The sequence below is a fragment of the Aaosphaeria arxii genome, assembly GCF_010015735.1.
Source record: "Aaosphaeria arxii CBS 175.79 unplaced genomic scaffold BU24scaffold_2, whole genome shotgun sequence".
Taxonomy (NCBI): domain Eukaryota; kingdom Fungi; phylum Ascomycota; class Dothideomycetes; order Pleosporales; genus Aaosphaeria; species Aaosphaeria arxii.
The window spans coordinates 2,154,094-2,177,613 of NW_022983475.1; the positions used below are offsets into that span (position 1 = coordinate 2,154,094).

General features: G+C 51.8%; 12 protein-coding genes across 12 annotated transcripts; 3 read left to right on the forward strand and 9 right to left on the reverse strand.

The window, feature by feature from the left end:
- Positions 1-618, forward strand: BU24DRAFT_447815 (uncharacterized protein; the record flags this gene model as incomplete). The annotated part of the gene is made up of 3 exons (XM_033530847.1): positions 1-132; positions 200-426; positions 521-618. Coding segments are annotated over exons 1-3 (435 nt in total), but the record flags the coding sequence as incomplete, so codon positions are not given.
- Positions 619-712: 94 nt separating this feature from the next.
- BU24DRAFT_418865 (uncharacterized protein) lies at positions 713-3,236 on the reverse strand. The gene has a single exon (XM_033527072.1). The coding sequence runs from the start codon at positions 2,812-2,814 to the stop codon at positions 841-843; it is 1,974 nt and encodes a 657-aa protein (XP_033387617.1). The 5' UTR covers positions 2,815-3,236; the 3' UTR covers positions 713-840.
- A 516-nt stretch (positions 3,237-3,752) lies between these two features.
- BU24DRAFT_340680 (glycoside hydrolase family 47 protein) lies at positions 3,753-5,615 on the reverse strand (the record flags this gene model as incomplete). Its single annotated transcript, XM_033523238.1, has 1 exon — positions 3,753-5,615. One exon carries the CDS (start codon positions 5,613-5,615, stop codon positions 3,753-3,755), a length of 1,863 nt encoding a protein of 620 aa, XP_033387618.1.
- A 1,482-nt stretch (positions 5,616-7,097) lies between these two features.
- Positions 7,098-8,167, reverse strand: BU24DRAFT_418867 (orotate phosphoribosyltransferase). Its single transcript, XM_033527073.1, has one exon. It carries the CDS (start codon positions 8,089-8,091, stop codon positions 7,390-7,392), a length of 702 nt encoding a protein of 233 aa, XP_033387619.1. The 5' UTR covers positions 8,092-8,167; the 3' UTR covers positions 7,098-7,389.
- A 311-nt stretch (positions 8,168-8,478) lies between these two features.
- BU24DRAFT_458974 (Tim17-domain-containing protein) lies at positions 8,479-9,236 on the forward strand (the record flags this gene model as incomplete). Its single annotated transcript, XM_033531687.1, has 3 exons — positions 8,479-8,486; positions 8,544-9,153; positions 9,204-9,236. The coding sequence occupies 3 exons, from the start codon at positions 8,479-8,481 to the stop codon at positions 9,234-9,236; spliced, it is 651 nt and encodes a 216-aa protein (XP_033387620.1).
- Positions 9,237-9,645: 409 nt separating this feature from the next.
- BU24DRAFT_115923 (uncharacterized protein) lies at positions 9,646-10,099 on the reverse strand. Its single transcript, XM_033520847.1, has one exon. The coding sequence runs from the start codon at positions 9,973-9,975 to the stop codon at positions 9,703-9,705; it is 273 nt and encodes a 90-aa protein (XP_033387621.1). The 5' UTR covers positions 9,976-10,099; the 3' UTR covers positions 9,646-9,702.
- BU24DRAFT_115922 (uncharacterized protein) lies at positions 10,100-11,616 on the reverse strand. The gene is made up of 2 exons (XM_033520846.1): positions 11,070-11,616; positions 10,100-10,999 (listed from the first exon to the last, which is right to left on the reverse strand). Exons 1-2 carry the CDS (start codon positions 11,452-11,454, stop codon positions 10,335-10,337), a joined length of 1,050 nt encoding a protein of 349 aa, XP_033387622.1. The 5' UTR covers positions 11,455-11,616; the 3' UTR covers positions 10,100-10,334.
- A 716-nt stretch (positions 11,617-12,332) lies between these two features.
- Positions 12,333-13,594, reverse strand: BU24DRAFT_342033 (leucine aminopeptidase 1; the record flags this gene model as incomplete). The annotated part of the gene is made up of 2 exons (XM_033523299.1): positions 12,333-13,316; positions 13,406-13,594. The coding sequence occupies 2 exons, from the start codon at positions 13,592-13,594 to the stop codon at positions 12,333-12,335; spliced, it is 1,173 nt and encodes a 390-aa protein (XP_033387623.1).
- Positions 13,595-13,985: 391 nt separating this feature from the next.
- On the reverse strand, positions 13,986-16,174 carry BU24DRAFT_364715 (cystathionine beta-lyase-like protein). The gene is made up of 3 exons (XM_033524254.1): positions 15,681-16,174; positions 14,563-15,609; positions 13,986-14,505 (listed from the first exon to the last, which is right to left on the reverse strand). Exons 1-3 carry the CDS (start codon positions 15,876-15,878, stop codon positions 14,407-14,409), a joined length of 1,344 nt encoding a protein of 447 aa, XP_033387624.1. The 5' UTR covers positions 15,879-16,174; the 3' UTR covers positions 13,986-14,406.
- A 763-nt stretch (positions 16,175-16,937) lies between these two features.
- Positions 16,938-19,497, reverse strand: BU24DRAFT_386137 (uncharacterized protein; the record flags this gene model as incomplete). Its single annotated transcript, XM_033524906.1, has 3 exons — positions 19,133-19,497; positions 19,022-19,084; positions 16,938-18,972 (listed from the first exon to the last, which is right to left on the reverse strand). Exons 1-3 carry the CDS (start codon positions 19,156-19,158, stop codon positions 16,938-16,940), a joined length of 2,124 nt encoding a protein of 707 aa, XP_033387625.1. The 5' UTR covers positions 19,159-19,497.
- A 732-nt stretch (positions 19,498-20,229) lies between these two features.
- On the forward strand, positions 20,230-22,848 carry BU24DRAFT_489280 (mitochondrial heat shock protein-like protein). The gene is made up of 3 exons (XM_033533629.1): positions 20,230-20,288; positions 20,366-20,564; positions 20,633-22,848. The coding sequence occupies exons 1-3, from the start codon at positions 20,262-20,264 to the stop codon at positions 22,432-22,434; spliced, it is 2,028 nt and encodes a 675-aa protein (XP_033387626.1). The 5' UTR covers positions 20,230-20,261; the 3' UTR covers positions 22,435-22,848.
- BU24DRAFT_116058 (uncharacterized protein) lies at positions 22,713-23,507 on the reverse strand. The gene has a single exon (XM_033520849.1). It carries the CDS (start codon positions 23,393-23,395, stop codon positions 22,991-22,993), a length of 405 nt encoding a protein of 134 aa, XP_033387627.1. The 5' UTR covers positions 23,396-23,507; the 3' UTR covers positions 22,713-22,990.
- Positions 23,508-23,520: the final 13 nt, after the last annotated feature.

Here is a 23,520-nt window from a genome sequence, read left to right on the forward strand (position 1 = left end):
CACCAAAACACCCACCCACAATGTCCTCCCAACCCTCCGAAGCAGACCGCCCCAAAATAGGCGTCGGCGTCATAATCCACGACCGTCGCGGAAACATCATAATGGGCCAACGCACCACCTCGCCCGGAAAAGGTAACCCCCCTTCCCTCCCCTCCTCTCCCCCTTTACCCCCCCAATTCCACCCTAACACACTTCAAAGGCACACTCCAACTCCCAGGCGGCCACCTCGAGCACTCCGAGACCTTCGCCTCCTGCGCGGTCCGCGAGACGCGCGAGGAGACGGGGTTGGAGGTGGCGGACGTGAGGTTTCTAACCGCTACGAACACTGTTTTCCCCCCTGAAGAAGGGGAGCAGCGGGGGAAGCATTATGTTACTGTTTTTGTTACGGCTGTGGTTTCTGAGGGATCTGAGAGGAAGGCGCCGGTGGTGAGTTTTGCCCCCTTTTTCGTTTTTTTTTGGGATTTGGGGTTTGGGGTTTGGGGTTTTAGAGGAGAGTGCTGACGAGATGGGGATTGCGTAGAATATGGAGCCGAATAAGTGTGATGGATGGGAGTGGGTTGCGTGGAGGGATATGTGGGACTGGGCTGGGGAGCATATTGCGGAGAGGGAGGGTGAGGGGCGAGAGGGAGAGGGAGGGGGAAGGAAGTTGTTTGAGCCTTTGGTGAATATAAGGAGGATGCATCCTAATCTGGAGAGGTGTCTTGAGGGGCTGTGAGGGTTGTATGTGCTTGATTGTTCGTATGTAAGCGTGTATGGAGATGGGATGAGCGATCCACTTCCAAAACATTGAGAGAATTATATGTATGCAAAATATGAAACTAAAATGACATGAATGAATGCTCAGCGGGTATACATTTCCCTCTCCCTTTCCTCATCTTCATCCTCGTCATCACTCCTATCCCCCCAAACGCCCTTCTCCTCCCTCGCTACCTCGTCCAAATCAATCAAGCCCTCTCCACTCCTCCTGCCGTCCACGAACTCCCCGTCATCCTCCTCATCGTCATCACTGCCGTCGTCGGCACGTATCGCCTCTTCCCTCGACATCTCGCCCCACCCCGCGTCCTCGTCGTCGTTGTCGCGGAGGTAGGATGGCGAGACGGGAACGTAGTCGTCCATTAGATTTTGCGGCATTCCGGGCAGGACGGGGCGGGTCGTAGATGTGGAGGATTGGGGTGGGGGCGTCATGGGGAGCATTGCGAGTTCTGGGGATTGGGTGAGGTTGTCTGGAGTGGATGTGCGTGGTGGTTGCTGGTGGTCTCGGGAGGTGGATGGACCTGGGGTGTCGTCTATTAGGTTTGGAGGCGAGGGTTTGGGGTCGTCTGGTTTAGGGGGCTTGGGGAACTTTGATGGGTTGCGGTGCTGGTGGTGGGTTGAGGGGGGTGAGTCGAAGTCGACGTGCTTCTTTTGAGAGGTCTTGGGAGGAATGGCGGGTGATGTTTGGGTCATTTCTGGTTCCTTGGGCATTTGCTGTGCTGGGGGTAGGTTGGCATGATGCTCGGTCTGCTGTTGCTGGTTGAAAGGGAAGATGGAGAACAATGACGCGCTGAGGCTGTGTCTATTGACTGTAGGGCGTGTTGCCGGTTCTTCGGGCTTCTTTTGCTGTGCAGTTGACGGCGGTGGAACGGAAGCGGAATGGGAATGTGACGATTTGGATGGTTTGGCAACTGGACTCGCGGGCTTCGTGACCAAAGTATCAGGAAGATCTGCGGAGCACATTTCGCAGGCTGTGAGATCGGGGTGGTTCAAGAATGTGCAGCGTGGACATTGCTTCTTCTGAGGGGGTGACGGAGGTCTGTCTTCGCTTGTATCTGGCTGAGGAGGAGCTGTTGACTGATTAGGCTCATTCGAACTGGGCATGGCATAGCCTGGGCTGTATCTCTGCGCCGTCTTGGAAGAATTGCGTCGCGGCCCTGGCGTATGTGCATTTTGTTGCTTATGCGAAGGTCTTGCACTTGTTGTCGTAGTGGTAGGACCGGGATTCGGATCGATTGATATGATAACCTTCACATCTCTCTTCGAACCACACTTCATGCACTGCGACTGTCTCACGACACTCCTCGTATGCGTATCCGTAATGTCTGCCGGGGCGTCGAACCGAATCTCGAACCTATCCGGCTCACCAAACGTCCCAAGTCTATCTTTCTGTTCCCATGCCGCAGCATTCGAATACCCAGCACCCTTCGCCACGATTGGCAAGATGGGATCGATCGTTCCAAACACCAAGTGGTCGACGAAAGGAACTAGCATCAACGTCGTGCTGCTTTTAATCTTCGCGTCGACCTCAGGCCGGAGCTTGAAGTCGTCCACGGAGTGCAGCAACTTGAAGTACTTGTAAAACATATCCCCATACCACTGCCGAACCTTGACGCCCTGCTGCAGAAGCTCCGGCTGGATATTCCTCGGCGCGGGGCTCGGCCACAGCGAATTGATAAGATGCTTCTCCTTCAGCGCCTTCCGGACCATCAAGTCCAATCTATTACTCTCATACAACTTCTTCTCCAACCGCTCGTGCTGTTCGTACTTAGCATACCGCACGACAAGACCCCTCACAAAGCCCGCATCGAGATTCTTCAGCCGGATGAAGTAGTCCAGGGACTCGAGGTCCTTCTGCGCCTGGGCGTTCGCGGGCCGGAATCCCAGCGGAGACAGCTCGTGGCCCATGCCGACCCAGCGTTCGCTGTGGCGGGGGGTGGCGGTCGCGGTGCTCCATATCGATCGGATGGGTGCGTATTCGGCTTTGAAGTAGTTGAAGACGAAATCGAGGAAGTCGGCGTCGTTGAGCGGGAGCATGGCGTGGCCGCGTGGGATCTCCATGGTGGGCGGGGTGGGATGTATAACAACTCTTTCTTTCTTTGCTGGACGACGACCGGGTGGGTACTGAATGTATGTATGTCTGTCGGTCCTGGCGATGAGAATATCTACGACATTCAAGGAGAACGAAATATGCACAGTATGAAACCAAACGCTCGAAAATGAAGAAGAAATTATTAGAGAAGACACAGTGTCTTGCAGAAAGTCAAAGCAAATTCGCAAATCGTAACGAGGTGAGGTGTTCCCGTAAAACGCCAGTCAGCTCTGCACATTTAGTCGACGATAAATGTTGCTGCCTTGCGCCAGAGGAGTGAAGAGTTACGTGTACAGGTACAGTTCAGGGCCTGAACTGAAAGAAATGACGAAGCCTCCCACGGTACTGGACGGGCACCTCGTGATATAATTTAGTCTGGTCATTCAGTCGAATGCGGGTGGCCAATAAATGAATGAATCATGTTCGTTGCGCTGCGATTGGGATTTATGCTGGGTACGTCATTCGACACAATTAAGACCGACCGAGGCTGTGGCGATGTGGCGCAGCTGCGGTCACAATCCAGCGAAATAGAGAATTCATCCGTCGGGGCAATCCTTCTATACGGGAATCGATTGTTACGGACGAATGACTTCCACATAAAGAGCTTGTTCATAATGAATTAAAGTCGATACATTTTGATTGTTTTTGTTGTATGTTCATGTTCAAATTTGCGAAACCATGGATGGGGGACCCAGACCGAGGCCTGCCACCATCAAACGCCGGCGATGATAGTAATGGTGAATCTATATGCCAATAAAACTCCGAATAATGCCATACGATTAGAAACTGCATGAACTCCATAGGATGCCAACAACAATGAACGATCATACCATGAGCCTCTTGCTCTACTCGGGTATCATAACCAAAATCACCAAACGCTTACCATCTTTCTACGCAGACTCTACATCTATCCAGTTGCGGTCACCGTCTGAGTCCATTTTGGTCTACGGAAAGGATGAGCTTCGGTGTTGAACACCCAATCATCTAGATCGATCATGTCTGGCGGGCTGAAAATCAAGTAAAAATACTTGAGCGTCTCTGCCAGCCAGAATGACTCCATTTTGTCTTCTGGCAGCGGCGATGGATCGGCCTCGGTGATATCGATGATCTGACCATTTGCGAGTCTCGTACTCGAGTGCTTTCTGATGCTGGTGAACATGTCCCACGCATGGTCCATGTACTCCTCCTGTCCGGTGATGCGGTGCATGATGAAGACGGATTCGATGGCCTCGGGGCGCAGGAGATACCGTTTATCACGGAGGTCGGTGAAGCCTTCGGGAAGTTTTAGTTCGTCGACCATGTCCTGAAAGTCGTCGTGACTGTGGGCATAGGTCTTGCGAAGGACTTCTTCTTCCCATTTCGTCGCGTTCCACGGGCATGAAGAGCGCGAGTCGCAAGCAACGATGTCGAAAATCTCAGGCATAACACCTGTTGGCATGGAGCTGTAGGCGAAGATGCAACCCTCGGTCAGCTTTGCGCCCAAATCAACATGATGGTCGTTCTCGAAGATCCGGCCAGCGAGGCCAAAGAAGCCCCCGATAAAGCATGTCAGATGCTGCATTTCTGCATCCAAACTGACATGGTCTGGGTCTTTCGCGTGTGCACTGCCACTGAACAGGATTTCCTGACCCCGCGCCGTGTCGGGGATCATGGGACGGTAGAGCAGATGTTTGTCAATCATCTCGGCGGAATCCTTGTACAATTTCTCGTACACCGGTTCCAGCCCTCCAAGCAATGCGAACATCTTAGGGAAATATTCGTAGGTGGAGTCGGCCATCGCACCCATGGTGAATGTGCGATCCTGCGTGATATCTTGCTTGTATGCATTCACCCAAATGGGAAACAGTCCTGGAATGCGGGTAGTGTTCTGCGCGCGGTCGAAAAAGTCTGTCACGCGAGCGACAGCATCGTAGTATTTAGCTTGCCCGGTGACTTGTGCTAGGCGAGTGAATTCCATGGTGAGGGAGCCAATTCCTGCCAAACAGATACTGTTGTCCGATGAGAATCCCGGCCCATCAGACAGCTTTGAGGGCTCGACCGCGAGGCGGTCCTGAGGCATGTTATTGTCGGTATCAAATGCGCGATAGAGCATTTCTCCCAATTGAATGGCCTTATCGAGTAGCACCTTCTCCCCGCTAAGATCATATGCGGCCAACAGGCCACCAAGATAGCGAATGGTGGTCTCGAATACGCTGATGGTACTCATGTCTGATTTTCCAAAGTCTATTGTCGCCACAGCTTCGACAGCCTCGTAGAATTCTTTCTTGAAGCCCATGATCCACAGAGTATCAAGAGAGTCCACCAATGTCGCTCCCCAACCTCCAAAAGTATCGTCCCCTTTCCCGCTCAACGGCGTGAGCTCGTCTCGGGTCCATGCGAACTTCTTGTAGCTGTCCCAGCTCCGTTCAAATTCCTCGCGCACCGCTACACGGCGTTTCTCCCGCAACCTCTTCTGCGAGGACGTCTCTTGGGCGAATTTATATTGGATCGGTGGGAGCGTATGAGGACGGCCAGTGGGCAGCGGCGTGTACGATTCGATCTTGTTTCGGAAGGGGGCCTTGCGCCAATCGTAGGAATCCTTGGCTACGAAATTATGTGTGCCCGGTGGTACATTCATGTATGCGACATGTTGCTCGAAGGGGACGGCAAATGCATCGATGGGTCGGTGGTAGAGGTAGACGAGCGCAAAGACGGCAACGGCACCAAAGCAATAGTACAGGGTCCTTCGATGTAGTCGTGTGATAGGTTGGTACTTTGCGTTACGTGGCATGTGAATTTTGGGTCGCATCGTGCAGAGCGACAGCGTCGGCGGTCGCAAAGAAAAAAAAGGTAATTAGAGAATGCTCGCATGCGATGGGACCGGAGGGTTTATGGGGTTCCGACAAAGGATTGTGATGTAAGGCGAGACACTCGGCTCAGGGATATGTCGAAGGAAGAAAGTACTTGATCCAGCCGTCCAATTAAGGAGGCAAGCGGTATGTACAAGTAAAAAAGAAAGTGATGATGGTAAGACTTCGAAATCCTCCGTCCAGGAGCTGTTCGAAGCACCGACCACGTTGACGGACCCCCAATAGGAGTAATTGTTAGTTACTACCACCACAGGTTAGATGTCCAACCAGCGAGCGCGAAGGATGCTGTGCTATAATGACGATCAGATAGGATAATGGAGGATCAAAAAATCAATGAGCGGGTGGGGTGGAAGGATGTACAACATGGGAGAAGGAGAGGGGAAGAGGAGCAACGATGATTAAAAGAACACCTGTAAGTTAGCATTTGGTAAGGATTGATTGCATGCAGAAGAGCGGCGACCATAAAGGCAACGGTGTGGTGGTCATTCGTCCATTCGGGTATGGGAATGTACCAGTGTGTATGGAGTAATGCAATGCTATCCATGACAGTAACGAGGACGGAGTAGGGAGGTCCCAGTCTACCAACCCCATCTTTTCACGAAGGGGGTTATTGCTAGATAAGCGCCAAGAGAGTAGGGAAGAAGTACGGAAGTAGAGCAGTCGTTAGCAGCATTCAGAACGAGGGAGGGATTGTCGGAGATGGATCAGACGGTACGGTTTACAGGTTACGAATTGTCGAAAAGGTAAGTGTAGGCAAGGTACGCTCGTAGTTAGTGGATGGTTGTTGGTGTTAGTTTAGAGAGTGATAGAGTTGATAGAGTGTATTGTAGTTGTGGGTATGGATAGAGTTGGTGTACAATGTATGGTGGAAAGAGAGTGAAAGAGGCTTCGGAAGTCTCCACAAGTTTACATTTTCATAAAGAGCCTGAAGCTTAACCGACCCACTAGAGGACCCTGAAGGACTGGTCAGTATCCCCCCTGGCACACCTGGCACGTTTGGCAAACAAGCCGACGGTCCGTTCTTGTGGCCACATGAGGGTCTGCCGGTTTGTAGGGGAGGGGAAATTCTAAGGCTTATTGCCCTTATTTGGTTGGTCATTTGTATCATCCTTACTATTGTACAACTCCGAGCATTGCCGAATGGATTGATGCACCTTGTATGGCTACACGGCATCTACCTAAGCATGCTGTGGCAGCAGCAGAAGAAGCACATCATACTTTGGCCGATCCATCTGCCAGTATCTGCCTTTCCATAGGCCGTCAACCATAAGGCATTGCCAAGAGCTGGTAATACGGAGTACATAGGCAATATGTATGTACGTACACGGTATGTGGGATCATTCAAGTCACAAGCCGACGAGACAGCATTATTTAAATCAATTCGACCGGGAGTTGTCAAAGTGAACTATTCCGTATATTATAGCATTACAGAATATGAGAAAAAAGCCACAGACGGCATATTGTCGTTCAAACAATGGCCACCACGTCCCCTTATTATATCTACAGGCCAAACAGTACATTTTCGGTCTAAGTATCATCCCCATCAAGTGATGCTCCTCATAGTTCATAATTCATCAATTTTTGTATTGCCCTAGATCTCATAAAAACCATCGATCATGTGATCCTGTGCTCTCTTCTAATATGCCCATTCCTCTATCCTAATTCCCAATCATGTCCTCCGCACTGATCCCATCTTTAGTCGCTTGCTCGGTACTTCTCCCGGTACTCGTCTAGCCTCTTCAAGTCGTCCTCACTGCCCAGGCCTCGGAGGTACTCGACCACATCGTCCAAGGTCAAGATGGAGAGCACGGGGATTCCATACTGTTTCCTAACCTCTCCAATGGCGCTTGGCCTGGGAGTACCATCATCATCCGTCGCACTGGGGGTCTTCTCGAGGCGATCAAAAGCGACGATAATGCCGACAAGCTCTCCACCCTCCTTCTTGATGATGTCGATGGCCTCGCGGATGGCGGTACCTGCTGTGATGACATCGTCCACGATGACAATCTTTTGGCCTTTGAGCGAGGCGCCTACAATGTTTCCACCCTCGCCGTGGGTCTTGGCCTCCTTGCGGTTGAAGCTGTAGCTCTTCTTTCCATACTTTTCCAAGTCCAGATCAGCCAGCTTGTCTACTGAGGCAGCAGCAAGCGGAATGCCCTTGTAGGCGGGACCGAAAAGAACGTCCCACTGGAATTCTGGGTTGGAAGTTCCATAGTCTTTGAGGGTGTGCGCATAGGCAGAGGAGATGGACCTCAGTAGATCTGCCCGGTGGAATAGTCCCGCATTGAAAAAGTATGGGGAGACACGCTTGGACTTGAGCGTGAAGGTACCAAATTTCAAGGCACCGGCAGAGACGCAGGTCTTGATGAAGTCTTGCTTGTATTCGGGAAGAGCCATTGTTTGTGGAGGTCGTGATATTTCTTCTTTTGTATAAATTCCTTGTTCTGTATGATAATTCCACGGTAAAACTCCCCCGCCTGTGATTTTTCTTTCCGAGCTCGGAAGGAAGGAAATGGAAGGCCGACTCTGATGTGGCCCGAGCGTCTCTAGGTCATCACTCCCTGCCAGAAATTTATCTCGACGACATCAACTGACGACGACCTCATCCACCACCAACCCCATCCGCGCATCCATCAACGACGCAGCCTGCGTGCTCTAATACCCCAATTTCCTTCGTTATCATATTTCCGGCGTTTAGGGACTGCCACAGGGCCATTGACGGCCGTCGCGTGTTTTCCGCCTCTCACCTATTCCACATAACCGCACAACCCCACAACCTCCAAGATGACGATGTAGGCAGCCATAGACATTCATGTCTTGAACTACATTTACTGACTTGCGTTCGACAGCTGGGACAGCCTTACAGGCCGCAAATCATCCTCGCAGCCTACCGCACCCACACCCGAGCCCCACGACAACTTCACACCCGCACCTTTTGATCCTTCTACCGCCGTCCAAAGCACATCAGACTTTTTGCAAATCGATCCAGCAGCGCTCCATCCCCTCGCAGGACTCAACCAGGACACTCTCGATTATCTTACGCTCGAGGATACTCCCCTCGACCTCGGTTCGCACTCCGCACTTCCCTCCCGCGGCTGGTCCGATGATCTCTGCTATGGCACTGGAGTATCATACCTTTCTGCCCTCACAGTAGGTGGTGCGTGGGGTCTTGCAGAGGGTCTACAGAAGAATCCCGCCTCGATGCCCCCGAGGTTACGTCTCAACGGAGTTCTCAACGCGATAACAAGGCGAGGGCCATTTTTGGGTAACTCGGCGGGCGTGGTCGCTATGGTGTACAATGGCATCAACAGCTCCATTGGTGCTATGAGGGGAAAGCACGATATCACGAACAGCGTTGTGGCGGGTGCTCTTAGTGGCGCAATCTTCAAGAGCACAAGAGGCGTGAGGCCGATGATGATCAGTTCGGGTATTGTGGCGAGCGTTGCCGGCACATGGGGTGTAAGTACAACGTTGGAGATTCCAATGACAGAGCACTGACCTTTATCTAGATATTCCGCAAGGTCTACTTTGACAACGAGTAATCTGTGCTATGGCGACAAAATCGACTTCGCGCAGGTGTATGTATGAATATATGTCAAAGACAGCAGTCCGAATCTACGACTCCAGCAACAAGAGGGAGAAAGGCCTCCACCATACGGCTTCTCTGAACCCTCTTGTCTCTTCCAAACTTCCAACCTTCTCAAAACTTTCCATGCATTACTACAAACCCACCCTTTACAATTTTCCATCCGCAAACATTTTCTCTCTACTCCTCTCCAGGGATCCTCCGTTTCTCCGTCACAAAACCAAAGCGAGAAACGAGGGGAAACATCCCAAAACGTGTAAAAATAGGTGGCGCAAGGTCTTTCTTTTTCTATTATATCGCAGTTGTTGAAATTCTGGGGTGGCCTCCGCACACATACATACACACACACTCATACTTTCCATATTAGAAGCGGGCCGGGTTGTCATTACAACTTGTTGGTTGTCTTTTGTCTTGGGACGTTTTCATGAAGCATTTTCTTGGTGGTTGCGGCGCGCACCTCCCTTGGACGAGTGCATGTATCTTTGTGTAAGACCAAAACGAAAGAGAGAAAGGAGTGGTGGTAGTAGGGGAGATAGGCAATCAATAGGGATTGGATGAAGATGAAGATGAAATATAAAAAAAAGGTTTAATACAATCAGTCCCACGTGAATCTTGGTGACCGTACTTGTCAGGTGGATGGATTGTAGTCGCCTCGATCCATTCCAGGGCGCTTCAGTAATCCATATATGCCTCATCTCTATTGGTGAGATGTGATCATATATATACCTACCTCCTTTTTGTATGTCACCATTCGATGCAAACTACGCGATCAGTCAATAATGTTGTCTGTCTGCCATGCAATGTGTGAACCATATCCGTGTATACCACCAGCTCCATCTCGCTCTCTGTCTCTCTGCATTCTCTTCACTCAAGACACGATCCAAAAGACCGACTGCCACCCAGATTCAAGCACACACGATCACACAAGCACACAAAACGACACATGTATATATCTATCTCCCCTCTCAAACCCCCCACCCACCACGAGAAGAGTGAATCTAACCTACCTACCCACTCTATAGTTACCCATCTATACTCTACCCTCACCACCCCATCAAACCAACCCATAAAGCGGCCTAGGCAAACCACACCCAGTCCCACCCCCGACCTCCCTCCCCGTCTTCGCCCTCACCTTCCCCCCATCCACAATCCCGACATACGCCTCCCTCCTCGCGGGATCCCCCTTCGTAACCGACCACGTCCGGAGGCCATAGTACGTCCCGATATGATGAACCAGCCACCTCCCAAACGTGCCCGTCTGGTCACTAACCGGCGTCTCAAACAGCTTCATCTCCCTGCTCACCTCCTCATCCTCCCTCATCTTCCCGCCCCTCCCAACAAACACAATCTCATCATCGCTGCTATCAGGATCAACAGGCAGCCCATCCCTCTCCGCCGCCCGCCCCCTCTCCTCCCACACCTCGACAAACGCCCTCACCTCGCCCTCGAGGTCGCGCAGCAGACCCTTCGCGCCTCGTGCTTTCTTAAGCCGCTCCCGCAGCTCGCGCGGCACGATGCCCGGCGCCGACGGGGCCGTCTGCACGGTCCGCGAGGTACCCTTGGACGATTTCGCGGCGCGGCGGGCGGCGGACTGGCGCGCGAGGCCGGCGTCCCAGAGGGGCGCGAGGTAGTAGGGTACGTGGGTTGTTGGGTAGGTTGGGTGGATTTCCCAGTCGTGCGGGGACGGGGGCGTGAGGTGTGGGTTTGTGAGGAGGTGGTCTGGTAGGTCGTGGTGTTAGGATTGAGTTGGTGATGGGGGGGGTGAGGGAGGGGAGGGCAGGTCACGTACCGTTTTCCCAGCGCTGGCGGCGGCGACTGCCTTCTTTGCCTTTGAGGAGCGCGTCGCGGCGTTTCATACTGTCGCGGCGGAGGGGCTCCTTGCGCTTGTAGTACCCTGCGTCGCCTGCTGTCGCCGTGGCCGTGGTTTTGGGTGCTGCGGCGGCGGGCGTGGACCGAGGTGCTGGGTCGTGATGCTCATCGTCGAGGGGGATCGAGAGCGTCACGGTTGCGGTTTGTTGGATGCTTTCTCCGCCTGGGGGTGCGGCGATGGTTACGGCGCTCATTGCGGCGGTTGCTTGCTCGGTCCATGCTTCGATGTCGATGGGATGCGGAGGGGCTGCTTGCTGGGGGTGGTCTGGCGAGGGGCCGTCGTCGGCGGTGGAGTGGATGGCCATAACGGGTAGGGTGCAAGTGGCGATCGCGAGGTGTGAAGGGAGAAGTGGGTGCAGCGCGGTGGCTGGTGAGGATTGATCAGATCGAAATGGAGAGAAACTGACAATATGAAGGGCAATGCCACCTGGGAACTGGAGTGGTGGAGGTCAGGGAGGTCAGGAGTCTGGGGATTCCGACGTCTTTCTTGATAACGATTGCGATAGTGGTGTAGTCATGGTTCGGTTTAGGGTCGGTGCTGGCGGCCAATCAGAAGCTCGGATGCTGCACGTAGCCATCATCTTATTGCATGTATGACACGGTTGGAGTCATTCCCTACTGATGCCTTCGGTTCCTTTCTTAGTGCAGACACGGCTCATTGGTAGCTGGAAATACTTGCTCATTCGTCCAATGTGCACTCGCTACGGTGCAGCTCATGGCAGTGGATTTCACGTGCTGAATGTAGTCTCCGGTGAAAAGAATAACATCGATTCATATCGTAACCGTAACCGTAACCGTAAAATAAGCATGGGATCTACCCATCGCAGGTATGCGCATGTACAGTGCCAAATAGTGACCCCAGATATATGACTCAAACCCTGAACCATCAATGTACACCAAGCCCCTGGATACATGTACACAGTACATACAGTATGACTAGCGGATCGGGACTGTAGTATTCTTGCATTTGCAGAACACAAGTAAGAGAGCCGAGACCAACAGTACCGGAATTGCCACAGCAGAAATGATAGCCGAGACCTCCATGAGTTTCCTCGTCTCCTCGTCGCTATCATCGCTGTCCGAATCATCCAAAATGATGCCCCTTCTGGCTCGTTTGCGCGGCACCGAACTGGACCAAAGTCAGCATCCATATGCGCACAGTTTAGGTATCATCGTGGGGAGACTACTTGAACTCGGCGAATGCGAGCTCGTAAGCCAACCCCAGAGTAAGCCTAGCATGCTGCAGCATATGGTCAAAGCTGAGGTATTCAATCTTGTCTTCGGTGGTGTGGATCTTGTTGTCCGAGTACTTGAAGTCTGACTCAATGACAAAAGCAGATGGATAGCCAGCCTTGGAAGCGCTAGCGTGGTCAGAGCATGCATAGCCGCACTTGGTGAGGATGTATGGGATCTCGCAGTATTCTGTGATGACCTCCTTGATGAACTCAGTCAGGCCTGGGTCGACGTAGTCCGTGATGACTCCCACGCTCTCTGGCTCTCCAGCGTCAATGGTCTTCTGCACGTAGCCGGTCATGTCCTGCTGCAGCATAGCCTTGACATCCTTGCCATCCTTCTCGTAGGATTGGAAAATTGCTTGCGAGCCCAGCAAGCCACCCTCCTCGGCAGAGTACCAATGGAACTCGACCGTATTGTCGGCCTTGCCTTTCACAATATCCTCAGACTTTAACAGCACGCGAAGTGCCTCGAGAATTGTTACGGTTCCGCTTCCGTCGTCGTCTGCACCAGGAGCAGCAAGTAAGGAAGGCAAGAAGAGGTTAATGCTGTCTTGATGCGCACCGATGACGACAGTCTTGTTACTCTTGCCAGGGATGGTGGCGATAATGCTGTTTTGGCCCCACGGGTGCGGGAATGCCTTAACAGAGGCGCCGTGATCGATTGCACCTGCGTGCTTCAACGTGTCTTGCACCTGCTTCAGCAACCATGCAGACGACTGCGCGCCGTACTCCGACTTGTAGTACCGGGTGTGGAAGGATGTGAACTTCTCCAAGTGCTTGCGCATGTTGTTCTTCTTGAGCTCCTTGAGGAGCGGTCGGACGGTCTCATTGTGGGCGGTCTTGGAGGGGAACTTGACGCTCTGGATTCCTATCTCGTGGTTCAAAGCTCCTAGGTGAGGCGTGTCGGTGATGTCAAAGAAGTTGATGCCTGCCTGCAAGATGTCAGCTCATATGCGACCAGACCAGGTCGGGGAAGCTCTGGAGAAGCTTGACCCGTGATTGATCAGTTGTAGAAACGTACTCTTCGGAGCTCCCACTTCTGATCTTCAGTGATGTATCGCGTCTCGCCAGGCGACAGCTCGATGAGATACTGCTCTGGCTCGGCGACAGTCGGCTGGGAATCTTGTAGCACGACCTGAGGATCGTGCACATTCGCTACGGCTGTAACCAAGCTCGCAGCATAGAGTGGCAAAAGAATAGAGGGCTTCATATTTGATGATAGTTGTGGATGTTGGAACAATGATGGAGTGTGTTGGTATGGATGCTGTTTGGGAGCTCGAGTTGGCTTGGAGACCGGACCTATCGGCGCTTAGCTACAGCTCCGATTGGGGAAGGCGCAGTACCAGGTCGTTACATCATGCTCACCAAAAGTGACACCACATCAGAATATTGAGTGATCGTTATGTTAGTTGTAGGGCCTTTAGTACAATTAATTCACAGTCGTATAGTTAAGTCTAACCATGCTCTAATTCTGCAACCAGATACTCATATCGTAGTTTGAACATATCAAATTGGCGATGACGCGGAATTCAATCCACAATCGAGGATTCATGAATTAGTGCTATACAGACAGTGGAAGAGACGTTATTGAAGATGAATATTTATATTTCTTGGATATAAGGAATTATTTTTGTCTAGCTTTTTTTTCGATATGTTGTCCAAGGCAGCCGAGGGAGACAGAAACTATATGCACAACTCCTAGCTACGGATGCAGCACCGAAAGAAGATAATCCAAAAAATGGTGGTATCACGTTAATGTTAGAACTCGTGAAGGGGGCCCCGCGAGAGATAACAACAGAGGTGACTTGGTCAGAGAGGGTGATGAAGGGAACGGCTCAGATCTTTTTACACTGACATTTCAATGTAAAAATAACAGGACATGATGTATCACGTTACCAGTTTTATACAAAACGTGGCAGAGGTGACTTTGGGGCGGGGATGATGGATAGCGGGGATGAAGATAGTAGCGGGAAGGACAGAGGGCCTTTCATGAGAACATGGCTGCGGATTCCAATGCGGATCCTATGAGGACTCGCTGGAGGACGCATCTCCGACGGTATTTCCCGAGCCAAGGGCACGGAATCCATCGGTGGTGATATTGACGGCACCGGCTTGAACAAGCTATAGTATCGTTAGAACAATGATTAGATTTTATCAGGATAGTACGGGGAAACTTACAGCGCGGCTAAGATCATCTACCAAATCGTCAGCATCTTCAATGCCAACGCATAGCCTGATGATGTCCTCAGGCATATTGCGCTCCCGCCTGGTCTTCTCGTCAATGGACGCGTGGCTCATGCGGCAGGGCATGCTGATCAATGAGTTCACACATCCGAAGCTGACGGAGATGGCCCACAACCTCGCGGACTCGACGATTCTCTCCGAAACATGAACGTCACCAGTTTCGAAGGCGAGAACGGCGCCAGCACCGCGGGCCATACTCCAATGCAGATCATACTGGGGATGAGACTTCAGCCCAGGATATCGGACCTTGAAACCGTGAGACTCAAGGAACGTAGCCACGCGCATGGCATTGGCTTGCTGCTTCTCCATGCGAACACCAAGCGTCTTTACACCACGGAGAAGTAGCCAAGAATCAAATGGCGAGAGACCGCAACCCGAAGCGTTGATTGTGAAGAATAGTTTCTCCCCGAGGGCAGTGTCATTGATAGCGATGACACCAGCCATCAAGTCGTGGTGGCCCGACAAGTACTTAGTACCGGATTCGTAGACGATATCAGCCCCGAGATCGAGGGGGTTCAGAAGCATGGGAGAAAGCATGGTGTTGTCGACAGCAACTACGGCGGTAGGGTTCGCTGCGTGAGCTGCAGCTGCAATGGTAGAGATATCCACGATCTTGATGAGCGGGTTCGTGGGAGTTTCCAGAAGGACCATTGCAGTCTTGTTGTTGACAGCCGCTTGCACCGTCTCTGGGTTGGTGGTATCAACGTGGTGTACAACGATTCCGCCATGTGTAGAGAGATATTTCAAGAGTCTGTTTGTTCCTCCGTACAAGTCGTCTCCGGTCACGACTTCGTCTCCGGGTCGTAGGAGTCGCGTGATGACGTCAAGGGCACCCATACCCGACGATACGGCGAGCGCGCGGTTCGCGTTCATGATCTTTGCGAGGTGACGTTCGAGGTGTGTGCGTGTAGGGTTGCCGGATCGTGTGTAGTCATATTCTTGACCGCCACCGGATGCAGAATCTTGCTTGAAGGTTGCAGACTACACAAGGTCAGCCATTGGCTCTGGAGAAAGTTCTGCTAAGCGCTGGAAGATATGCCAGTTCAACGTACCTGATAAATAGGAACACTGCTAGCATTGTACTGATCGGTGCTCTCGGTGTACACCAGCTCGGTCATGAGGTTATATTTCCTGCCATTGCGGGGAGTGCTGGGTGCCGGAGAAGGTGGCAGATTGTGACCATCGATGTCAAGGACCTTTCCACCAGCGAAGGCCTTGCCCCTGGAGTCCTCTGGAGGAGATCCAGACATTGTAATTGATGTGGGTGGTAGAGGTACGGCGAAGATGACTCGACCTTCAAGGCCGGGGAAGAACGGCGGTGGTAGGCGACTCAGACGGCGATGCGGAGATCGGAGCAGTCTTTTCCTATGGAGTGCTGTACTTTATGAGACTGAAGAGAAGAAGGAAGAGGGAATTGTGTTGTATAATGGTAAGAAAGAAGAGGATGATGTAGGAAAAAGGAAGAGGAGGTGGAGGGAAGAAAGGGTATGTATCAGGTAAGAAATTCCGCTATTATACAGTCAGAGAGTAAGGATGAACAATCTTCTCTTGTCTGGAGGGGAATGACCTCAGGTACGCCTTAACTACAAGTCGTTACTCGTTACTCACCCACAGCCACTAGGGAAGGTTAGTCTCTGTATGGTATGATTGTGGGGTAATCAATCTGGACTCTGTGATTGGCTCGAAATTGCGCAATCGTGAGAGAGGCATGTTATCGGTTTACCTGCCGACTCCGAGATCGCATCATTCCCGTAATACCGTACTGCCCTGTATGTACTGTAGTCACTGTGTAGCATGTACATACATGAAAACAAACATCACCTCACACCGACTCTGAATTGCACCAGCACCGTGTAACAACTCATCATCATCCTCATTGCATAATTGTGTACTCTGTACTCTGTACTGTCTGCCTTCCATTCTCCATTCTCCATTCTCCATTTTCATTATCCTGTTTGCGTTTGCGGGTATTACATACTAGGTACTTATTCGTCCAACAACGCCTACTCATCTCCAGGGATAGTGGGAAGATAAAACAAACTATTTTGATCGAACGACCAATGCAGGGGATAGGACAGAAATCGTCCCAAAAACAACAAGAGAAAGTTCCGGTACGCCGATGCTTCCCAGTACACCCGTGCCGAACCGAATCCCAAATGCCTGTCGATTCATGCGTGTCAACTGCCGTGACCCTTCGTAAATTAAAAAATTAGACTTTCTGAACAACAACTCCATATGGAGGTATAGACAAATACAAGTTATCGAACAAAAGTAGGCTGCCCAAAGTGTGGAAATGCAATTACCACACTCTAGCGCAGCGCAATGGCGGGCCTCCCCTTCCGCTCATGCATGTTGATTCGGAACTCGAAGATACCTTCTTCTGTACCGCAATATAGGATGCGCCCGTCCTGGCTCATCGCCAACCCAGCGGTCCGTACGCCAAAAGCAGGGTCGTGGTGACTGCTACGGCTAGCAAATCTATACACCGTTCCCAGCGCAGGAAGATTGTACGGATCGATAGAGGGCGCCTCCCGAGCGCTGCGCAGGCGGTCTCGAACCTGCGTCAACTGTCGAAGGCGACGGAGGTCTGATCGAAGCTCGGGCGCATTGGACGATCGCGCGCTGTCGGCTGCTAAGGTATTGCTCGCCAATGCCTCCTCAACCCTACGCCATGCCTCGTCCGTCGAGGCGATGATTTGAGGATCCCCTCTACGGGCGTGAGCAGGAATCGGATTCGGGGATCGCGTCGTAGCAGCATCTGTAATATTCCCAGTCGGTTCGTGCATCCTAGGTGATCCCTCGTTGGAAATAATTATGGACGCTCGTCGTCGAGGTTCCTGACCCCGTGATTGTTCGAGGATACGATGATTCCTGGAACCCTCTGTTATAAATTCAGCTAGGGTTTCTCCCATGTTCCGCCGTGGAGGGGCATCCCCTTCCCCTTCTCGCGGCTCGTTATCCCAGGTAGAGAACCAATTGAGACGTGACCGCCTGGCAGGGGGTGAATCCGACGTGTAGTTGATGCTTCGAGGAGTTGTGGTCTGCTCCCTGCCTTCCTCACGCTGTCTGGTTGATCTCAAGGCTTCAAGAATTTGCCGCTCGTGCGCCGTCAGCCCATGGGGGTCATTATCTGATTCCACCACTCCCAGTTGTCGGTGAAGCCTCCTCCTCTCGGACGAAGCCTCGATGTAATCTGAAGCATAGTTTACAGCGGCCGCCCTGCTTTCCGAATCTAGGGCTCGACGGTATCTGCGAATGAAGTCTGCTTCTAGTCGCAAGTCCTGTAGCACAGGACCAAGCGTGCCATCGTAATCAGCAACCTCGACTCTCTCGAGATTGTCCTCTCTGGGATCGAGATTGAGCACTTGTCTTCTCAGACCAAATCCTCTCCGGAGGTCCGCCACACATACCCTTGCTTGATCTTCGCTCCAAATGAGTAGGTCCCACGGTGCAGGGGAGAATTGCATTGTCCGGATTGATCCTGGACCATTGGTCGTGTCAGGCCTGGTAGAGCTGATCAGTTGCACTGCTGCGTCCTTCGCCCATTTGCATTTCGTCAACAATTCTGGATCGAAGACTGTGATGTACCCGCATTCTGACCCTACTGCGCACAGTCTTCCAGACGGGGACCACGCTGTTGTAAAGTACCCTTGTACACTACCGGCGCCGGGGGGAACGTATAAAGGCACTTCTTTCCAGAGAATCCATGATCTTTTCTGAGTCGTTTCTCCATTCGCTAGAGAGTTGTCCGTCTTTCTGGGCTTGAATCGCTTGAAGAAGTATGCGGTGGGCAGATCGCCAACAGCGAGCAGTAATTCCCCGTCAGGCGATATTGTGGCGTGGTTCATGGCAAACGGAAGGTCCATCACGGTATCCTCTACTTCTCGAGTCAGCGAATATATGCGGACAGTCTTGTCATTATTCGTAAGAACTGCCACCACATCATCGGCACCCTCTTTATTCGTATATTTGTGTATTGAGATGGAGTTCACGATATCTTCTCCGATCTTTTCAAGTCGAACTTGATGCGGCTGTTGCGGGATCGAGGTGCGGCCCCCTAGCTCAATAGGTAGAAGGGCGTCGACATCAGTGGTGGTGGTCGTGGTTGCAACTGTAGGAGGGAATCCGGTGACTTTTATAGCCGCGAAGTTCCCGTCGTCCGCTCCTCCTACACAGACGTATCCATGACCTGAAGCCGTGCAACGCGCCTCCCAGGGCAGCTTTGTTATATGCGCTTGTGTCTTGGTGGCGGAGTTGAGGCAGTAGAGATCGAGCTTGCTAGCGTAGTATAATACATCTTGCTCCGGGGAACTGATGAAATGTCGTAATTGATAGTGCCTGTGTCTGTTTGTAAGTGGTCCGACGAAACAGCTTCAGAGCAATTCAGGCATACGCTATGGGGATGTCGAGGGGATAATAGGACTTGGAGGGAAGCACAAAGCTGTCTGTATCTCGCCTAAGTAGTTAGCATTGTGAGAACCAGGGAGCAGGCGAGGCGACGAACAAATTATCTTCGACAGTGACAGCCATGCTTTATGGCCTGGATGCATGTGTCAGAGTCGTGAATTGGTATTGGTAGGGTGGCTAGGAGGAGGAGAGGGGGTGGAGGTAGAAGGGAAAGAGGAGCGCAATACGTCAGAGCCGCGGACCAGGTCTGGATGAGTACAACAGGAGCACGCGATGGAAGGCTTGAGCAGTAGAGTAAAGCAGGAGTGTGACGCAGTAGCAGCAGCAGCACCTTGAGGAGGCGCGTGGTGCGGAAGTCACAGTATGGACAAGCTGTTGCTGCACTGTCGAATCCAACTCTGGAGTGGTTAGTAGTTGGGGATGGATGTTGTAGTTCACTGAAGTGAACTGACTAGAGTGATGTTACGAGTAATAGTAGTGGAATGGATGGTCCACGTTCAATGAATTGGTTACTAAGACAAGAGTATGGGGGAGACCAAAGAGAGCACCTCATTGGACAAGAGCCCTCATGCGCTAGGCCACGACGGGTAAGGCTGGTAGTCGATCTACAGGCTGGAGCTTTTCCCCTCTCATCGTCTAACAGCTGCCTCAACTCTCTGATGGCAAAGAGATATGTCACGTTAGCTGACACTTCTACAATATAAAATAGATAAAATCAATCAAGTGAATCTAAAGAAGGTTGTATAAAAGATCTTTCAGAATATTTTCATCAAAATACGGAGCTACAGTTGTATTCGTGATGCCCTGTGGTTGTCTATTCGCCTCGCTTCGTCTATGTGAAATGATGAGCATATCCCATACAAGGAGCGAACATGGAATAGTATCAAAATCAGATCTAGATTCTTCTCCTTCCGTCCACTTGAACTCATAGTTACAAGTATTTTATCAATTGACTGTACGGGGCGGTCTCGGGGCAAAAAAAAACACAACCAATTCGCTCCCGCGGTTGTCGGTCCGGCAATTGCCGCCCATACGGCCATCGAATTTTCTAGAGACTAAAACGGTCCAAGCTTCCTCCAAAACTTCTTCATCCATCATACCTCGCCCGTATCTACTTAAGAAAAACATCCCTCCATTCCATCAATTCCTCTCTACACCCGTCATCTCTCCCCTAGTCTGTCTGCATCTCCCCCGACGCAGTAACTCCTCCCTCACATCCACACATCATGTTCTCCTCCAGGATATCGCGAAGCGTAAGTTTGCGCACACTTCCCTTCCCTCGAGTCGCTTTAAATCTTTGCATCGTCATCGTTCTAACGAAAATCTTCAGTTCCTCACGCGGGCAACTCCTGCTATCCGCCGCACCCCAGCCATCAGATCTCCTTTGACCTCATCATGGGTGCGAGGATACGCCGAGGAGGGTGGCGAGAAGGTCAAGGGCTCTGTCATCGGTATTGATTTGGGTACCACCAACTCTGCCGTTGCCGTCATGGAGGGCAAGACTCCTCGCATCATCGAGAACTCTGAGGGTATGTCATTTATCTTTACATCTCAAAAATTATACCGTGACCATTGCATACTGACGCATATCTCATAGGTACCCGAACCACTCCCTCCGTCGTCGGTTTCACCAAGGAGGGCGAGCGTCTCGTTGGTATCGCCGCTAAGCGACAGGCTGTTGTGAACCCAGAGAACACTCTCTTCGCCACCAAGCGTCTCATCGGCCGCAAGTTCACCGACGCTGAGGTCCAGCGTGACATCCAGCAGGTCCCCTACAAGATCGTCCAGCACAGCAACGGCGATGCCTGGCTCGAGGCTCACGGCCAGAAGTACTCTCCTTCTCAAGTCGGTGGTTTCGTCCTCGGCAAGATGAAGGAGACCGCTGAGGCCTACATGGGCAAGAACATCAAGAACGCCGTCGTCACCGTCCCTGCCTACTTCAACGACTCTCAGCGTCAGGCTACCAAGGACGCTGGTCAGATTGCTGGTCTCAACGTCCTCCGTGTCGTCAATGAGCCCACTGCTGCCGCTCTTGCCTACGGTCTTGACAAGGCCACCGACAACATCATTGCTGTATACGATCTTGGAGGTGGTACTTTCGATATCTCCATCCTTGAGATCCAGAACGGTGTCTTTGAGGTCAAGTCCACCAACGGTGACACCCATCTCGGTGGTGAGGATTTCGATATCACCCTTGTCCGCCACCTCGTCCAGCAGTTCAAGAAGGAGCAAGGTATCGATCTGAGCAACGACCGCATGGCTATCCAGCGTATCCGTGAGGCCGCCGAGAAGGCCAAGATTGAGCTTTCTTCTTCCACTCAGACTGACATCAACTTGCCTTTCATCACTGCCGACGCCTCTGGACCTAAGCACATCAACTCCAAGTTCTCCCGTGCCCAGCTCGAGAAGTTGGTTGATCCCCTGATCTCCAAGACCGTTGACCCCGTCCGCAAGGCCCTCAAGGATGCCAACCTCCAGGCCAAGGACATCCAGGAGGTCATCCTCGTCGGTGGTATGACCCGTATGCCCAAGGTTACTGAGTCCGTCAAGAGCATCTTCGGCCGTGACCCCGCCAAGTCTGTCAACCCTGACGAGGCTGTTGCCATGGGTGCCGCCATCCAGGGTGCCGTCCTTGCTGGTGAGGTTACTGACCTCTTGCTCCTCGATGTTACTCCTCTTTCCCTCGGTATCGAGACCCTCGGCGGTGTTTTCACCCGTTTGATCAACCGTAACACCACCATCCCCACCAAGAAGTCCCAGGTCTTCTCCACCGCCGCTGACTTCCAGTCCGCTGTCGAGATCAAGGTCTACCAGGGTGAGCGTGAGCTCGTCCGTGACAACAAGCTGCTCGGAAACTTCCAGCTTGTCGGTATTCCCCCGGCTCACCGTGGTGTTCCCCAGATCGAGGTCACCTTCGACATTGATGCCGATTCCATCGTGCACGTTCACGCCAAGGACAAGTCCACCAACAAGGATCAGTCCATCACCATTGCCTCCGGATCTGGTCTCTCCGATGCCGAGATCCAGAACATGGTCGACGATGCTGAGCGCTACGGCGAGCAGGACAAGGAGCGCAAGAACGCCATTGAGGCTGCCAACCGTGCCGACAGCGTTGTCAACGACACCGAGAAGGCCTTGAAGGAGTTCGAGGACCGTCTCGACAAGACCGAGGCCGAGAAGATCAAGGAGAAGATCGCTTCCATCCGCGAGTTCATCTCCCAGAGCCAGTCTGGCGAGGGTACCGCCACTGCCGCCGAGATCAAGGAGAAGACCGACGAGCTCCAGAACGCCAGCTTGAGCCTCTTCGACCAGATGCACAAGGCCAGGTCCGAGTCCCAGAACCAGGGCGAGCAGCAGCAACAGCAGCAGCAGCCTGGTGAGGGTGAGAAGAAGGAGTAAACTCCTTGACTCTCTAACTCTGTCCTCGTTCTTTGTTTTCAAATACTTTTTCTGGCAAAAAGCAGGCGTCCTGAATTGCGGGTTGCATAATGGTCTTCGGGTCGGGTCTTTCTAGACGTATGTGTGTGTAACTATTCCATTGTAACTATACCTCCTTTCCACGCCAATTTTCTCTTTTCCGACGACGCCTCTCCCACGACACATCATCTGTCTTACTACCTACGACAAATCCATGCAATTGTTGCTTGGCCATTTGTTATCGATACCACGAATTGGAAAAAAGAGGAGGAAGAAAGTGGACGAAGTAGTAGTAGTCTCTGGGAGAAGGAGGAAGAAATAACTGTACTATATAGTGGTGTGGTCAACGCCGAGATGATAATGTCAAACACTTCTTGTTCTCCGCTCTTGAAAGCGAAAAAGTCAATACGAACTCCCCTTTGCTTGAAATATGTGACGTTGTGATATTAAATATGGCTTCTCCTTTAAAATACGTTGTGACTCTCTTGTGAAGGCATGTGGCTGGTCGTTCATGTGATATAGATTGTTCTCTAAAGTCTCATGTTTGCAAAGTAACAACATGAAATAAAGTAAAACTTATTTCTATAAAACCGATAAGAACAAGGAGAAAAGCCACCCATTTGACGAGAAAACACAATATGTGTGCAAGTTTACTAACATCCACCACACCCACTCTCTTCCCCTCCCAATGCTCGACGCCATACATCAACAACATATACATCATCGTTACTTCATGTCTGTGAGTTTTGTCTGCCCGTCTAGAGGAAATGGAATGAAAGGGAATCATGGTTCGAAATCTACGCTTGTAATACAGCCTGCCCTCTCTCCCACCCTTTCCCCTAACTTCTTTTTTAAGGACATTGACGGTCGTTCTCCCTCCCTCCATCATATAGAGCACCGGACCGGACTGTTGCTCGGCGAACAGAAAGACAGACAACCCCATATGAGCAAAACACCACCTCCCGGCTTCTCCTCCCCTCCCAAAACGGATGTGACAATGTGATGCAAGAATGAGTCACGCATAACCTTCAATTCTCTCCAACAATCAAGAAGAAAGAAAGGAAAAAA

What these genes read in the sequence shown, in the direction of transcription:
- BU24DRAFT_418865 (XM_033527072.1), bottom strand. Translation starts at nt 2,814, where the DNA reads ATGGAGATCCCACGCGGCCACGCCATGCTCCCGCTCAACGACGCCGAC.
- BU24DRAFT_418867 (XM_033527073.1), bottom strand. Translation starts at nt 8,091, where the DNA reads ATGGCTCTTCCCGAATACAAGCAAGACTTCATCAAGACCTGCGTCTCT.
- BU24DRAFT_115923 (XM_033520847.1), bottom strand. Translation starts at nt 9,975, where the DNA reads ATGAGGCATATATGGATTACTGAAGCGCCCTGGAATGGATCGAGGCGA.
- BU24DRAFT_115922 (XM_033520846.1), bottom strand. Translation starts at nt 11,454, where the DNA reads ATGGCCATCCACTCCACCGCCGACGACGGCCCCTCGCCAGACCACCCC. An exon ending in CCGCCAGCGCTGGGAAAACG is followed by an intron (nt 11,000 to 11,069) that starts GTACGTGACCTG and finishes ACGACCTACCAG; the next exon opens with ACCACCTCCTCACAAACCCA.
- BU24DRAFT_364715 (XM_033524254.1), bottom strand. Translation starts at nt 15,878, where the DNA reads ATGTCTGGATCTCCTCCAGAGGACTCCAGGGGCAAGGCCTTCGCTGGT. An exon ending in GCAGTGTTCCTATTTATCAG is followed by an intron (nt 15,610 to 15,680) that starts GTACGTTGAACT and finishes GACCTTGTGTAG; the next exon opens with TCTGCAACCTTCAAGCAAGA. An exon ending in TAGATGATCTTAGCCGCGCT is followed by an intron (nt 14,506 to 14,562) that starts GTAAGTTTCCCC and finishes ACGATACTATAG; the next exon opens with CTTGTTCAAGCCGGTGCCGT.
- BU24DRAFT_489280 (XM_033533629.1), top strand. Translation starts at nt 20,262, where the DNA reads ATGTTCTCCTCCAGGATATCGCGAAGC. An exon ending in CCTCCAGGATATCGCGAAGC is followed by an intron (nt 20,289 to 20,365) that starts GTAAGTTTGCGC and finishes GAAAATCTTCAG; the next exon opens with TTCCTCACGCGGGCAACTCC. An exon ending in CATCATCGAGAACTCTGAGG is followed by an intron (nt 20,565 to 20,632) that starts GTATGTCATTTA and finishes CATATCTCATAG; the next exon opens with GTACCCGAACCACTCCCTCC.
- BU24DRAFT_116058 (XM_033520849.1), bottom strand. Translation starts at nt 23,395, where the DNA reads ATGGGGTTGTCTGTCTTTCTGTTCGCCGAGCAACAGTCCGGTCCGGTG.